The 15,086-nt window shown below is 49.9% G+C and overlaps 2 protein-coding genes across 3 annotated transcripts; both read left to right on the top strand.

Moving 5' to 3' along the window:
- The first annotated feature begins 778 nt into the window (after positions 1-778).
- COMMD5 (COMM domain containing 5) lies at positions 779-2,198 on the top strand. Of its 2 annotated transcripts, none has more exons than XM_084750968.1 (2): positions 779-853; positions 1,208-2,198. In XM_084750968.1, the coding sequence occupies exon 2, from the start codon at positions 1,261-1,263 to the stop codon at positions 1,933-1,935; it is 675 nt and encodes a 224-aa protein (XP_084607094.1). In that variant the 5' UTR covers positions 779-853; positions 1,208-1,260; the 3' UTR covers positions 1,936-2,198. The 2 variants fall into 2 exon arrangements, with proteins under 2 accessions (XP_084607094.1, XP_084607095.1); XM_084750969.1 differs by having other exon boundaries at positions 787-815.
- A 7,941-nt stretch (positions 2,199-10,139) lies between these two features.
- Positions 10,140-12,148, top strand: RPL8 (ribosomal protein L8). Its single transcript, XM_084750967.1, has 5 exons — positions 10,140-10,325; positions 10,419-10,560; positions 10,680-10,898; positions 11,720-11,835; positions 11,955-12,148. The coding sequence occupies exons 1-5, from the start codon at positions 10,188-10,190 to the stop codon at positions 12,111-12,113; spliced, it is 774 nt and encodes a 257-aa protein (XP_084607093.1). The 5' UTR covers positions 10,140-10,187; the 3' UTR covers positions 12,114-12,148.
- Positions 12,149-15,086: the final 2,938 nt, after the last annotated feature.

Genomic DNA, 15,086 nt, shown 5'->3' with positions numbered 1-15,086 from the left:
AAAAAAGCCGGGGAAGCATAACCCCAGCACGCAGCAGGTAGAGACAGGCAGATCTTTGTGAGTTTGAGGCCAGCCTGGTCTACAAAGTGAGTCCATGACAGCCAGGACTACAAGAGAAATCCTGTCTCGGAAACTTCCCCAATAATAATAATAAATTAATTTTTAAAAAAGCTTCTGGACAGCGCTTCCAAGTAGTTCTGCTTTACATTCTATAGGAAGGAAGGAGTTGGGGTAGCTGCGCAGCACACACATCACATCATTTGATGGGAATCTAATTAGAATTTTTAATAGTGGTGAGCAAGTTCTTTTGTGTGCTTATTTAAGATTTTGTGTGTGTGTATACATTATTAGTTATTTATTTTAAGACAAAATCTCTGTGTAACCCCGACTGGCCTAGAGTTCACAGAGATGTGCTGGCCTCTGCCTACAGAGTTCAGGGATTTAAGGCCACCCTGCCGGAGCGCTGGTTCTAAAGACATGTGCTGCCGCCTGCCCACTATTTTAAAATATGCAATTTGGTGGCACCGAGTACGAATAATTCTAGCGTGTGTCCCTCACACCGGACTCCCTGGGTACAGGACAGCAGCAGCGATGAAGCCAACCCGGGAAGCTAGATGACCCACTGCCAGTGGGTTCCTCTTCCCTATACAAGCGTCTGAGGCAACGCTTGAATTTTTTACTGCCCTGCGGCGCATGCGCTCGACTCCGGAAACCACAGAGGTCCTCCATCACACTTTCCTAGAGCGGCCCGGAAGTGTCTCTGGGCATTTCCTGAGACCCGGCCACCGCAAGCTACTGCGGACAGCTTCTTCCAGGTGCAGAGGGTTTTTACCGGTTGATTTGTATTTGTAAGGTGAGATCATTAGGTCTTCCAGAGCTCCGAAGCCGATTCGGGTTTAGGCAGGGGAGGGGCCTCAGCTGCGTTGTCCAAGCTCACTGATAATATTTACGTAGGACTTAACGCAAACTCTTCCGTTACTTGGTTCTTTTCCCTGCCAACCTCTCTGGGATGCCTCCCTTCTCGTGGGCTCTTTTGCCACCGGGTCTCCGCGCCACCTCCCAAGCAGGTGTCCCATTCGCTCTATCTATATCGTGGTAGTTCGTGGGGTAGGTGAGCAGCAGATGGGGCCCCCACATCGACCGGATTCATCTTTTAGTACATGAAGCTCCTGACGAGGAAGTCACTGTTTCTCCTTCACCTCCCCAGGCAGCTGTGCTTAGGACCGTCTCTTCGGACTGATCAAGAGCGAGCGAACAAGGATGTCCGCTCTGGGGGCTGCAGCTCCGTACTTGAACCATCCGGCTGACAGTCACAGCGGCCGGGTCAGTTTCCTGGGGGCCCAGCCCTCTCCAGAAGTCGCGGCAGTGGCTCAGCTCCTGAAAGACTTGGACAGGAGCACCTTCAGGAAGTTGCTAAAGCTCGTGGTTGGGGCCCTGCACGGGAAAGACTGCAGAGAAGCTGTGCAGCACCTCGGTGCCAGTGCCAGCCTGTCAGAGGAGCGTCTGGCCGGCCTGCTGGCGGGCACGCACACGCTGCTCCAGCAGGCTCTCCGGCTGCCCCCTGCCAGTCTGAAGCCAGATGCCTTCCAGGACGAGCTCCAGGAGCTTGGCATTCCCCAAGATCTGATTGGAGATTTGGCCAGTTTGGTATTTGGGAGTCAACGCCCTCTTCTGGACTCTGTGGCCCAACAGAAGGGATCCGGGCTGCCTCACCTGTCTGATTTCCGGTGGCGGGTGGATGTGGCCATTTCAACCAGTGCTCAGTCTCGCTCCCTGCAACCGAGCGTCCTCATGCAGCTGAAACTCACAGACGGATCTGCACACCGCTTCGAGGTACCCGTGGCCAAATTCCAGGAGCTGCGGTACAGTGTAGCCTTGGTCCTGAAGGAGATGACGGAACTGGAGAGGAAGTGTGAGCGCAAACTGCAGGACTGAACCTGCTATTGTGGGTGCTGAAACTGGTACCATAGCAGAGCCCCACTGGTCATGAAGCCAGCTTAATTGAGGGCCTACATGTAAGAAAGTATTTTGTTGAAGTGAAAAGGCAGCTGTGACTTTGGGGGTTTTGTATTGTTTTATGATTAAACAGCTGGGCATAGCGGCACAGTTCATGATCTCAGCTGAGGCAGTAAGGCCAGCCTGGGTTATATGGTGAGGCTCGGTTTCAAATTAAAGAGGTAAAGCAACTATTAAAAACATGTTCTCGGGTGTTAAGCCTTATACTTGCCCCTTGCCCAGCTGTTGGTATGAGCTCCTGGATGAGGCCATGTGGAGATTTAGGGTCCAGATGGGGGCTTCTTACAGTACACAGCACGGTTCTCAGCCTGGCCTGAGCCCTGCTCGGTTGCTTTCATAAGCCCTGTGCTGTGCTGTGGACATGTTTATTCTTTTGCCCTAAATTCCTGATTTTATGAAGCAGACATCCTAGGGGGGAGGTAACAGAGGGACACATTACAAACTCTAAGTATGTATCAAGTAGTGTTTAGTATCTATTATAATATTGAGCACATACTTTAAATATTAAAACATGAGTACAGGGCTGGAGGATCGGCTCAGCAGTTAAGAGCGTTTGTTGCTCCTGCAGAGGTCTGGAGTTCAGTTCTCAGCATCCGGGTGGTGGCTCACAACCTTCTATGACTCCAGTTGGAGGGGGATCCAACACTTAGACATCTAACAAAGGCACAGATGTGGTACACACACATATACACGCAAGCAAAACATTGATGCAAGCTGGGGGGAGGGGGTGCACACCTTTAATCCCAGCACTTGGGAGGCAGAGGCAGGTGGATCGCTGTGAGTGCAGGGCTAGCCTGGTCTACAAAGCGAGTCCAAGATAGCCAAGGCCACACAGAGAAATTCTGTCTCGAAGGAAAAAAAATTCATACAAAATAATAAAATGAATAAATCTTAATAAAACAATGAGTTCAGGGCTGGAGAGATGGCTCAGTGGTTAAGAACACTGGCTTCTCTTCCAGAGGTCCTGAGTTCAATTCCCAGCACCCACATGACAGCTCACAATTAACTCCAGTTCCAGGGCATCCAAGACCTTCCCACAAACATACATGCAGATAAAACACTAATGAGCTAGAAATAAAAAGAAATAAATTATTTAAAAACAAAACCCTGAGTACAGCTTGTGACAACCTAAGACAGTCAAGTCAGGTGAGGATAGATGTGTTTGGAAAGTGGGCCATCGTGACGAGCTCGGGCGCAGGGTGGTCTTTGAACATGTAGGTGTCTGTGCAAATGTGGAGGTGAGGGACTGATGCAGAGGCATCAACTGGTGCACGTCTTTAATCCCAGCACTCAGAGGCCGAGGCAGGCGGATCTCTGCGAGTTCAAAGCACAGCCTGGACTACAAAACAAGGCCAGGACTATACAGAGAAACCAAACAAACAAAAACTCAACAATAAAAAAGCCCTTGAATGGGTCCACTGTACTGGTCCAGTACAATGAACAAACACTGATTTTTTTTTTTCTCAGAAAGAACCTTCTGGCACAAGTACAAGTGTAGAAGCCAATAAGGGGGGCCCTTCTGTGCATTCCCATTTCTTTCTTTTTCTTTTTTCAGAGCTGAGGACCAACCCCAGGGCCTTGGTCTTGCTAAGCAAGCACTCTACCACTGAGCTAAATCACCAACCCCCTGTGCACTCCCATTTCGTTGAAAGGTTTTGTTTAGGAAACAGCTTCACTGTGTGTGTCGTCAGGTTGGCTCAGGATGGCAACCCTGATTCAGCCTCCTGTGTGTAGGATTTAATGGGCATGTGTTATAACGCTCAGAACCCAAAGTCTGTACCCTCGGCTGTCCTGGACTCGCTTTGTAGACCAGGCCGGCCTCGAACTCACAGCGATCCACCTGCCTCTGCCGCCCAAGCGCTGGGATTAAAGGCGTGCGCCATCATGCTATCAGCGCACATTTTGAGAGCACCTTTTATAGGAGTGTGACGTGAGGAATAGAATTGCAAGTAGCTTTATGTATAGCACAGCAAGATGAACTTTCTTTTTTTTTTTAAAGAGGTATTTATTTATTGTGTATACAGTGTTATACCTGCAGGCCAGAAGAGGGCACCAGATCTTATTATAGATGGTTGTCAGCCACCATGTGGTTGCTGGGAATTGAACTCAGGAACTTTGGAAGAGCAGCCAGTGCTCTTAACCTCTGAGCCATCTCTCCAGCCCAAGATGAACTTTCATACTCTGTGCACTGGAAAACTAGAATACACAGGCAGGATTCTTGGGAACGTAGTGTCCCAGCTACTGTCTCCAGCCACCTTCAGATCTGTAACTTGTGACAGCCCTGGTGTTCTAGGTTGGCACACTTCTGTATTACTCTGTGTTTAGTCATTTAATCTCTCCAGGAGTCCAGTGAAGAAACTGGGGGTGGCAGAGCAGAGGCACTCTGTAGACCCCCTGAGCCATCTCTACTCCTCTACAGTTTTCTGTTAGGTTGAAATATCAGGGCAGATGTTATAATCCTCACCTTTAATCATAGCACTCAGGAGGCAGAAACAATCTCATCTCTGAGTCTGAGGCTTCCTAAACAAGTTGTAGGACAGCTGTAGCTACAAAGTGAGACCTTGTCCGAACAATAACAACAACAACAAAAACCCAAAATGGGCATTGGTGGCACACACCTTTGTTCCTCAACACTCTGGAGGCCGAAGCAGGTGGATCTCTGAGTCTAAAGCCAGCCTGATTTACAGAGTGAGTTCCAGGACAGTCAGGGCTACACAGAGAATCCCTGTCTCAATCAAACCAAAAACCTAAATAAATCATTAGAGCTGGGTGGTGGCAGCGCATGCTTTTAATCCCAGCACTTGGGAGGCAGAGGCAGGTGGATCTCTGAGTTCCAGGCCAGCCTGGTCTACAAAGAGTGTCCAGGACAGCCAAGGCTACACAGAGAAACCCTGTCTCCAAAACAAAAAACCAAACCAAAACAAAAAATATAATAATTAGATAAATAAAAGGACAATATGTTCCTTGTCAGACACAGTGGTCACGCCTTTAATCCCAGCACTTAACATCTGAGGCAGGCGTATCTCTGGTCTACAGAGAGAGTTCAGGACAGCCAGAGCTCTGTGTAACAAAGAAAACCTCTCTCAAAAAACCAATATATAGCCGGGCGGTGTGACGCACGCCTTTAATCCCAGCACTTGGGAGGCAGAGGCAGGTGGATCTCTGTGAGTTCGAGGCCAGCCTGGTCTACAAAGTGAGTCCAGGATAGCCAAGGCTACACAGAGAAACCCTGTCTCGAAAAACAAAAACAAAACAAAAAACCAAACAAAAAACAAATATATACATATACATATATATTCCTATCTACACCAGGGGATAGGGTCATGGGGATTCAGGATTCAGTAACCCATTAGGATTTTTTATTATTATTATTTTTGAGACAGGGTTTCTCTGTTTAGCCTTGGTTGTCCTAGACTCGCTTTGTAGACCAGGCTGGCTTCGAACTCACAGAGATCCACCTGCTTCTGCCTCCCGAGTGCTGGGATTACAGGCATGCGCCACTGCTCCCCGCTCCCCATTAGGCTTTCTAGTCACCGCCCTCTGAAAAACTTTTGACACATCTCTAAGGTATACCTCCCAAACATCTCAACTTTCCATTCCCTACCTGTTCCAACAGCATCTCCCCTTAGTCCTGTATAGAAAACAAGATTTCATTTGAAATTCTGATCGATCGGCACAGGACTGTGACAACATAGTTTCCTCTCCTGTAGCACTCTGCTGTGGTTTCAATGTTCAATACCCCCCAAAGGCCTGTGTGTTGAAGCCTTGGTCGATAGGGAGGTGCCACTGGGAGGTGGTTGGACTTTCAGGAGGCGGAATCTAGTGAAAGGGCCTTTAGTCACTGTGACTTCTTTTGTAGAGATGAATAGTTTTGCTCTGCCACAACTTTCTCCCATCAAGTGCTTTTGGAAGCAATAGGGCCAATTGATTGGGGACTGGAAATTGTTACCCAATATAAACCTTTTTACTGTATAAATTACCTCAGTTTAAAAGGGGGCGGAGGGTCAGCATGGTGGCTCAGTGAGTAAAGGCACTTGCTGCCAAGGCTGAGGACGGGAGTTAGATCCCAGCACCCCACATGGTGGAAGAGAAGGACCAACTCACACAAGTGTCCTCTGGTCCCATATGTGCACTGTGGCATGCTCCCTCCCTAACAAAATAAAAGAGACATAATTTAAAATTTTTAAAATATCAGCCAGGCGGTGGTGGCGCATGCCTTTAATCCTAGCACTCAGGAGGCAGAGGCAGGAGGATCACTGTGAGTTCTAGACCAGCCTGGTCTACAAAGCGAGTCCAGCACAGCCAAGGCTACACAGAGAAACCCTGTCTTGAAAAAAAACTAATAAATTGAATACATAAATAAGTAAATAAAAAATTTTAAATATCTCAGATAATTCATTATAGTGTTGTAAAACTAACACATCCTCCGACAGGGACAGTCTATGGCTCTCTATGGCCAAATTACGGAAACTAGTGTGTGCCAAGGCAGGAATCTCAGGGACCGGATGTTCTGATTTTTCTGACTAGTTGCATACTTTTGGGTACAGTTAAGTGTAGGGTCTAGGGCTGGAGAAATGGCTCAGTGGTTAAGAGCACTCCCTGCTCTTCTGAAGGTCCTGAGTTGAATTCCCAGCACCACATGGCAGCTCACAACTGTCTGGTGCTGTCTTCTGGTGTGCAGATAAACATGTAGACAAAGTACCCATATACATATATGTTTTTTAAAGTGTAGTGTCTGGATCTGTTCAGGGTCCCTGAAACCTGAACCTTGCTGTCAGTTAACACACCTAGATTTGTCTCTCTAGCCCTGTGTAGGCTGCTTTTAAGAGGACGATGCAGGGGCCAGGGAGCTGGCTCAGTGGTTAAGAGCACCCCTGTGCTTCCGGAAGACACAAGGTTGCTCTGTGGAACCCTGACTGCCCGGGAGCTCTCTTTCTGTAGACTAAGCTGGCCTTGACCTCAGAGACCTTCCTGTTTCTGCTTCCCAAGTGGAGTGCTGGGATTAAAGGTGTGTGTCACCATGCCCAGTGCCTACAACTGTTTGTAACAGCTGATCCAGGGTATCTGATGCCCTCTCCAGTCCCCTGTAAAACTCTGCTAATGGTTTCTGTAGACACCCCCCATTCCTCCCCCATGTGGAGTTTTCTGAGCTCTTCAGTAAATACAGAGCAAAGTCCTTTGCTACAGACAAGGCAGTCAGACACCAAACAAGCACAGATGTTGGCTAAACTTTCTCAACACTTATACTTTATTATGAACTCACTAACAGAGCATATGTCACTTATAATCTGACTAACCCCAACAGTACGAAAAGGAGATTCAAGAACACAATAACGAAACCTTTCAGTTCCAGGGAACGATTCTCCTGGTGTAGTCAGCAGACCCTCAGCAAAGCCGCAGTTCAACCAAGGTTGCTGCTGGAACCTGGAACAGCAGCTGAGGCCCAGAGCCTCAGCTGGAGCCCAAAGCCTTGAAGCCTTCCCTGGAGCAGTTCTCTCTAGGAGCATCTCTCGAAGTGTTGATGAACAGCCAAAACAATCCCAAGTGCTCTCTCAAGCCTCTTGTTTTGGAGATGTGTGTATATATATATATATATATCTCCTCTCAGAGTCTCCAAGCTCCCCCACAAAGTGATTCGACTTCTAAGTAGAAAAACATCCTGCTCTCTCACAAGTCCGTTCCTCATCCCACACTGGGGCCATCTCTCACGGCCCTACAAGTAGTTTCTTAAAACTACATCTAAAAAGCAGAGATTACCTGGCTATGGCTGAAACAAGGGGTCATACTCATCGTAGAAACAGATCCTACATCCCACCTCAAAGTCCCCCAAAAGGCCATGCTCAGTGCTTGCCCTCTTCACCCAGATTGGCCACGCCCTAAGGTGACACAGACCTCTGGTGCCCCCTGCTTCATGCCAGGCTGATTGGCTTCACAGGTAGGTGAACGCTGGCGGCTGCACAGGTCTGGACCACAGTCCTCAAGACTGTGAGAGGATACCTATTAGGGCTGCTTTGTCTTGCGAACCTTGCAGGGTCTTAGCTGGCTTTCTGCTTGTACTCAGGGTACACCTCACCCAGCTGGCCCACGGGACAGTTTTGGAGGAGCCTGTAAACGTATGCACGAATGCGTGGTCCCTGTAGTGCTCGTCCTATGTTGGCACCTTTCTAGTTCTCTTCTGGAGTGGCTCAGACTCCTCCCCCTGGCCTGGGGTGGCTGGACCCATCCCGGGTTCTGCAGGCCCTCGATGATCCCTGCCACTCCCAGCTCCACTGCACTTCTGGAACACCCCATCCACGAGCATCCTGAGGAACTTGAGCATGTGACCACAGGGCATGTCTTCCTCCTGCTTCTCAGTATGCCATACCATCTGGGGGCCCCGCCCTCCCTCCTTCCTTCCTCTTCCTCAGAGTTTCAGTCTCTGCCATGTAAGGTACCCTATTTCTGACTATAAGACTCTGACCCTTGGGCTGGAGAGATGGCTCAGAGGGTAGGAGCACTGGTTGTTCTTCCAATGGTCCTGAGTTCAGTTCCCAGCAACCACATGGTGGCTCGCAGCCACCTGTGATGAGATCTGGTTCCCTTTTCTGGTGTGCAGGTGTATATGCAGGCAGAATACTATATAAATAATAAATAAATATTTAAAAAAAAAAAGACTCTGAGCCGGGCATGGTGGCACACGCCTTTAATCCCAGCACTCGGGAGGCAGAGGCAGGTGGATCGCTGTGAGTTCGAGGCCAGCCTGGTCTACAAAGTGAGTCCAGGATGGCCAAAGCTACACAGAGAAACCCTGTCTCGAAAAAAAACCAAAAAAAAAAACCAAAAAAAAAAAGACTCTGACCCTCCCTTACCTCCCTTTTTGTCTAAGCTTTCGTGAAACTGCCCACTGACAGGTTTCGCTCAAATGAAGACCCTCTTTTGGGAGGCTTCTGTGCAACCAAAGATGCCCACGGGAGATTTTATTGCCAAATAGCCCTCCTTTTGCTTCGTTCTTTCCTCCTTTTTGCTCTCCAGGGTCATTGCCCACACCCTGGTCCCAGTTGCTCTCTGCCAGCCTTTTTTTTTTTTTTTTTTCCAGACAAGGTCTCTCTGTGTAGCCTTGGCTGTCCTGGACTTGCTTGCCTCTGCCTCCCAAGTGCTAGGATTAAAGGCATGCACCACCATGCCTGGCTCTCTGCCAGACTTTTTGAGGACTTGGCAGGTGGCTTTCTGTTCCCTAGATCACAATCATCGTCGTTTTTTTTGTTTGTTTGTTTTTTGGTTTTTCAAGACAAGGTTTCTCTGTGTAGCCTTGGCTGTCCTGGACTTGCTTTGTAGACCAGGCTGGCCTCGAATTTACAGCGATCCGCCTGCCTCTGCCTCCCGAGTGCTGGGATTAAAGGCGTGCGCCACCACGCCCGGCTCGTCATTTTATTTTGTTTTCTGAGATGGTGCTTTCTTTGTAGCCATGGCTGTACTGGAACATGTTCTCTAGACCAGGCTGGCCTGGAACTCCACGTGCCTTAGCTGTCCCAGTACTGGCATTAAAGACGTGCATCGCCACCGCCTGGCCTGCAAATCCTAATCTAGTAGTAGCACAAAGCACTAGGTTTCCTGTGTCTGCACGTCCAGTCTCCTACTACCTCGGAGCCACTACCTGGAGCCCCTCAACTTATGTGGAATCCCTTGCCTGCGCCCATCTCGGAATCTCGGCTTCTGCGTGGTCCTGGACGAGTCCTTCCACCTCTTGAAGCCTCCTCCACCGCCCACCTGCCCCTCGTAAGAATTCGTGAGTCGTTTTCTTCAGAGTCCGCCTCCACCCAGGGATCCTAGGTGTAAACCTCCATGCCGCCAAGTCCGTAGAAACGCAGGGCATTTGACTACAAGTCCCGACAGGCATCGGGCCAGGGAAGAGGCGTGGTTGTGGCCCCGCCCCGGAAGATAAGGCTGCTTGGCGCCGCGTATTTCCTCTTTCGGTCGTACTCACCGGCAGGTAGGTTGTGCTTGAGTTGCTGTGGGCTTTGAGATTATCCCCCGCCATCCACCACCATGGGCTGCTCGGTGGTCTGTCGTGCAGCCTGGTCCACTCATCCCGCACCGGGAGGGAGGGATGGAGGCGCCTCCGGCCTTGGGGGCCGGCAGGGGCGCTGGTTTGTCTGGACGCTGAACGCGGACCGTTTCCAGATTTCGCCGCCATGGGCCGTGTGATCCGAGGGCAGAGGAAAGGCGCCGGCTCTGTGTTCCGCGCGCACGTGAAGCACCGTAAGGGCGCCGCGCGCCTCCGTGCTGTGGACTTCGCCGAGCGGCACGGCTACATCAAGGGCATCGTGAAGGTGCGAGGCGTTTGGCGGGGGGCGAGCAGGCGGGGGCCAACGGGGGGGTCTGGGGGAGACCTTATGGTCACGCTAGCCACTCCCACCCCGTAGGACATCATTCATGATCCTGGGCGCGGCGCTCCCCTCGCGAAAGTGGTCTTTCGTGATCCCTACCGATTTAAGAAGCGGACGGAGCTGTTCATCGCCGCGGAGGGGATCCACACTGGGCAGTTCGTGTACTGCGGCAAGAAGGGTGAGCTTCAAAGGCGGGGAGCGGACCCGATCTTGGCCGAGCTTTGCGGGATGGCAGCGGTGTGGGTTCGAGCCGTTGCTTTTGGCCTTCCTAAGTCGCTTTGTCGCTTCCCTCGGCAGCCCAGTTGAATATCGGCAACGTTTTGCCCGTGGGCACCATGCCTGAGGGTACGATCGTGTGCTGCCTGGAGGAGAAGCCCGGGGACAGGGGCAAGCTGGCACGAGCCTCCGGGAACTACGCCACAGTCATCTCCCACAACCCAGAAACCAAGAAGACCCGAGTGAAGCTGCCCTCAGGGTCCAAGAAGGTCATTTCCTCGGCCAACAGGGCTGTCGTCGGTGAGTGCCACAGCAGAGTGGTGGAGCCCTGAAGACTGGGTGGTCCATTTATGAACTGTCAAGATAGGTAACAGATTAAAGGCACCGATTGCCTTTGCAGAGCACCCAGGTTCTTTGCCAGCTCACAAGTGGTAGCTACAGACCCCCCGGGGATCTGATGCTGTTCTTCTGGTCTTTGTGGGCACTGCACAAATGTGTATAGACATACGTAAAATAAGGGTTTAAAAGAGACCAAGCCACTTGGAACTTTTGGATGCTGTAACCTAGGACTTAGACCCTGCACTTGAGTCTAGTTGGTTCTTTTTAGAGAAGATAGGGCCAGTGTTGGTCACTTCTAAACGATGTTCAAATCCGCGGAAGGGGGCAAGAGTCAGTCTCTTGGTTTGTTACTTAGTACCATCTTACAGTCTGCTAATCTCCCTGTGTAGGCTAAATTCTGAGGATAACATGTTCACAGAGGCTGTGTTTGCTATTTGTGTGTGGGAGGTGCCTTCAGAGGTTGAAGGGCCTGTCCTGAGTCTCAGGCACTGACTATTGAGGTGGACCCTGGGAACTTGGGCTGAGTCAACATTTTGCTAATGCAGTCAACTGGCCTGGCCTGACCTGTCATGGAAATGTCAGGTTGCAGGGTGTAAGGGTTTCCTCTGTGGGACTTGGTGGTGAGGTACTCATGCTCTTAGCTGGTAGGTTTCATTGAGACTGGAAATAGTTTTCATGATGTGTAGATTCCTGGCATAGCACTAGTTGGGGACGGTTGTGACAGGAGAGCCTTGTGATGCGTATCTCAGAGGCATCTTTATTTAATTTTAATTTTTTTGCAGGTGTTGTGGCCGGTGGAGGCAGAATTGACAAGCCTATCTTGAAGGCTGGTCGGGCCTACCACAAGTACAAGGCAAAGAGGAACTGCTGGCCGCGTGTGCGGGGTGTGGCCATGAATGTAAGTAACCAAGGAGTGGGGTGCTGCTTGTCCCTGTGCTGGGAGGATCTGCAGCAGGGAGCTCCTAGGCCGCGGGGAGGTGAGATTTCCTTCATCCCACCCTCGTTCTCTCTCCACAGCCTGTGGAACATCCCTTTGGAGGTGGTAACCACCAGCACATCGGCAAACCCTCCACTATCCGGAGAGATGCTCCTGCTGGGCGGAAAGTGGGTCTCATTGCTGCCCGCCGGACTGGGCGACTACGAGGAACCAAAACTGTACAGGAGAAGGAGAACTAGAGCCCGGGAGCTAATAAAGTGTGTCCTTTGGCTAACTGGCTGTGTGAGCCTCCTTTCTTAGGGGGAGGGTCCCTGCCGCGGAGCTCCTTGCTAGTGGGAAGTGAGAGATGGAAGAACGCGCAGTGTGAGTGTTCATCCTGGAGCGAGCTCAAGAACACGATGGCCTGGGCCTGGAATTTGAGTGGGTGGCTCTATTTTTTTGAGACCAGGTCTTTACATAGGAACTCAAGACCAGGCTGGTCTTGAACTTTCAGAGATCCGGCTGAGTGCTGGAATTGTCAGGCCCAGCCAGGTAGCTCAGTTTTGTAACATGGGGTGCTGACATGTGGACCACAGTTACTGGTATTAGTAATCCAGATTTCTCCCCATCCCTTCACACCAAGCTGCCCCTCAGGCTCGCAGTTGTCAGTCTTGTAATTACAGGCATGAGCTGCTGTCTTGGGCACCCGTGTGAGGCACCCAGTGTGGCCTCACTCCTTCCCACCCTTGTTATGCCAATAGTGACCGGCTATAGCAGGAGGTGGGTGTCTGCTGGCACTACGATCCCAGGTGCAGTGGGATTGCTAACACTTTGGGTAAGGGGTCGATGCTTATCATACTTAAAGCTACAGGCCACAGACTGCCTGAGAACCAGGTCTCAAGCCTGTTGGCAGTCCAGGAATAGTGGTTTGAAGCGCACCTCTCCAAGGTCAGGGACCATGCGCAGAAACCACAAGTTAGGACAGACTGGCCTCAGTGGGAAGGCAGGCAGGTAGTTTGGTTTGGTTTTTTTGTTTTGAAGTTTTCATTTTAAAAGAGTGTTTTAAAGTTGGCCACTGATGTAATCCTGCCCCACAGGAACCACTAATGTCTTAAGGTCCTTCACCTGGCAAATGTACTAGGGCAGCAGATTTTTTTTTTTTTTTTACTCCTTGTGGGGTGGATCTTCTGGAGAGACTAGTTGGAGACTGGGAGACTGGTCATCCTAAGTGATGAGGCTGTGTTGCTAAGTGACAGCCTCTGCCCAGTCCGGCTGGCTTGTAATCCCTTTTCTCTGTTTCTCTTACTATGAACTTCACCTGCCCCTAGGGACCCACTGGCTCTAAGCAGGCTGTTATTTCTGGTTTGTATCCACAGGTTGCCCTAGATAACAGGTGTTTAGCGAAGGAGGGTACTGGGCAAAACACTTCGTGTGGCTGCCATCGCTTTTCTGCTTTTGGGCAGATGAAGTTTTGGTCTTGGTCATGAGAGAGGGATTGCTTCAGAAGAGGCCAACAGGAAACCTCAGGCAGGTGGATCTCTGAGTTTGAGGCCAGCCTGGTCTACACAGAAACCCTGTCTTGGAAAAACAACCCCTTGTAGATCAATCATGCAGCCATTTGCTCGGGCTATGGGTGTGTACCTTTGTGGCTTAAAAATGAATTACTGCGATTTGATAAGTGGTGAATTTGTCACCAGTCCTGTGAGCACTGTCTTGAGTTTGAGGGCTCTGTTTCTCACAATACTACTATGATGTTTCCCAAAGTCCTCAGTAAGATTGCTGTAGACCTCGCCTGACATGACTTACCATTTTTCGTGACTGGTGGGTCAGCTGTTAGGTAGGGCAGGGACAGGCAGCTGAGGCATCAGGAGAGAGCTGGGTTTTAAGAAATTTTAAATGAGCAGGGCATGGTGGCCACACGAGACAGAGGCAGGAGGATCTCCTAAGTTTGAGGCCAGCCTTGACAGCCAAGGCTACACAGAGAAACCCTGCCTGGGGGGAAAAAAAAATCGGTGGTTCTGGTTAACTGAGGGTAAAGAATTCGATTCTTTACCCTCAAGAGAACAGAGCCGTTGAAGTGAACCTTTGGTTTGGGCTGGAGTTGAAGAATTAGTTTAGTGGGGTTTTTTGGGGGGGACGGAGGTGCTTCAAGACAGTTTCTTTGTATACCTTTGGCTGTCCTGGACTCGCTTTGTATACCAAGCTGGCCTTGAACTCACAGTGAGCCCCTGCCTTTGCCTCTTGAGTGCTAGGATTAAAGGCCTGTGCCACCATGCCATGCCCAGCGAGTTAACTGTTTAAAAAGAGACCAGCAGGGGCTAGAGAGATGGAGAGAGGTTAAAAGCACAGTTCTTCCAAAGGTCCTGAGTTCAATTCCAGCAACCACATGGTGGCTCACAACCATCTACAGTGAGATCTGGTGTCTTCTGGAGTACATACTGTCATAATAAATAAAGCCGGGCGTGGTGGCGCACGCCTTTAATCCCAGCACTCGGGAGGCAGAGGCAGGCGGGTCGCTGTGAGTTCGAGGCTAGCCTGGTCTACAAAGTGAGTCCAGGACAGGCAAGGCTACACAGAGAAACCCTGTCTCAAAAAACCAAAAAAAAAAAAAAAATAATAATAATAAATAAATAAATAAATAAATCTTAAAAAAAAAAAAGAAAGAAAGAAAGAAAAGAAAATGCTGGGCAGTGGGGGCACACGCCTTTAATCCCAGCACTTGGGAGGCAGAAGCAGGCAGATTGCTATGAGTTTGAAGCCAGCCTGGTCTACAAAAGGAGTCCAGGACAGTCAAGGCTACACAGAGAAACCTTGTCTCAGAAAAAAAAAAAAAAAAAAAAAAAGGTAGAGACCAGAACCATTGAGGTGAAATCTGGGAAATGTTCCCTCACGGTTAGCATTCAGAGCTGTGGTCCAGAGGCAGCTAAGGTTGTGCCTTGTGCTGGCATCTGAACTCAGTAATGTGTAAGAAGTTTTTTCTTTTAAAAAAAATTTATTCTGTTTATTGTATATGAGTGCTTTATTTGCCAAAGAAGGCATCAGATAACATAGATGGTTGTGAGCCACCTTGTGGTTGCTGGGAATTGAACTCAGGACCTCTGGAAGAGCAGGCGGTGCTCTTAACCACTGAGCCATCCCTCCAGCCCCAAGAAGTTTTTTCAAGGTGGCACAGGTTATGAAGGTATGTGTGGGTTCAAACTGAGGCTTGGCACTGTGAGATGAAGGTCCAGCCT

Source organism: Acomys minous, assembly GCF_964271855.1.
Source record: "Acomys minous genome assembly, chromosome: 12".
Classification (NCBI taxonomy): Eukaryota; Metazoa; Chordata; class Mammalia; order Rodentia; family Muridae; genus Acomys; species Acomys minous.
The sequence above is the reverse complement of the archived record's forward strand: the minus strand, read 5'-3'. Positions and strand labels throughout refer to the sequence as shown.

Excerpts from the sequence above, each read along its gene's own strand:
- COMMD5 (XM_084750968.1), top strand. The coding sequence starts at position 1,261 with ATGTCCGCTCTGGGGGCTGCAGCTCCGTACTTGAACCATCCGGCTGAC.
- RPL8 (XM_084750967.1), top strand. The coding sequence starts at position 10,188 with ATGGGCCGTGTGATCCGAGGGCAGAGGAAAGGCGCCGGCTCTGTGTTC. Across the intron at positions 10,326-10,418 it reads ACATCAAGGGCATCGTGAAG|GACATCATTCATGATCCTGG; the intron begins GTGCGAGGCGTT and ends CCCACCCCGTAG. Across the intron at positions 10,899-11,719 it reads GGCCAACAGGGCTGTCGTCG|GTGTTGTGGCCGGTGGAGGC; the intron begins GTGAGTGCCACA and ends ATTTTTTTGCAG.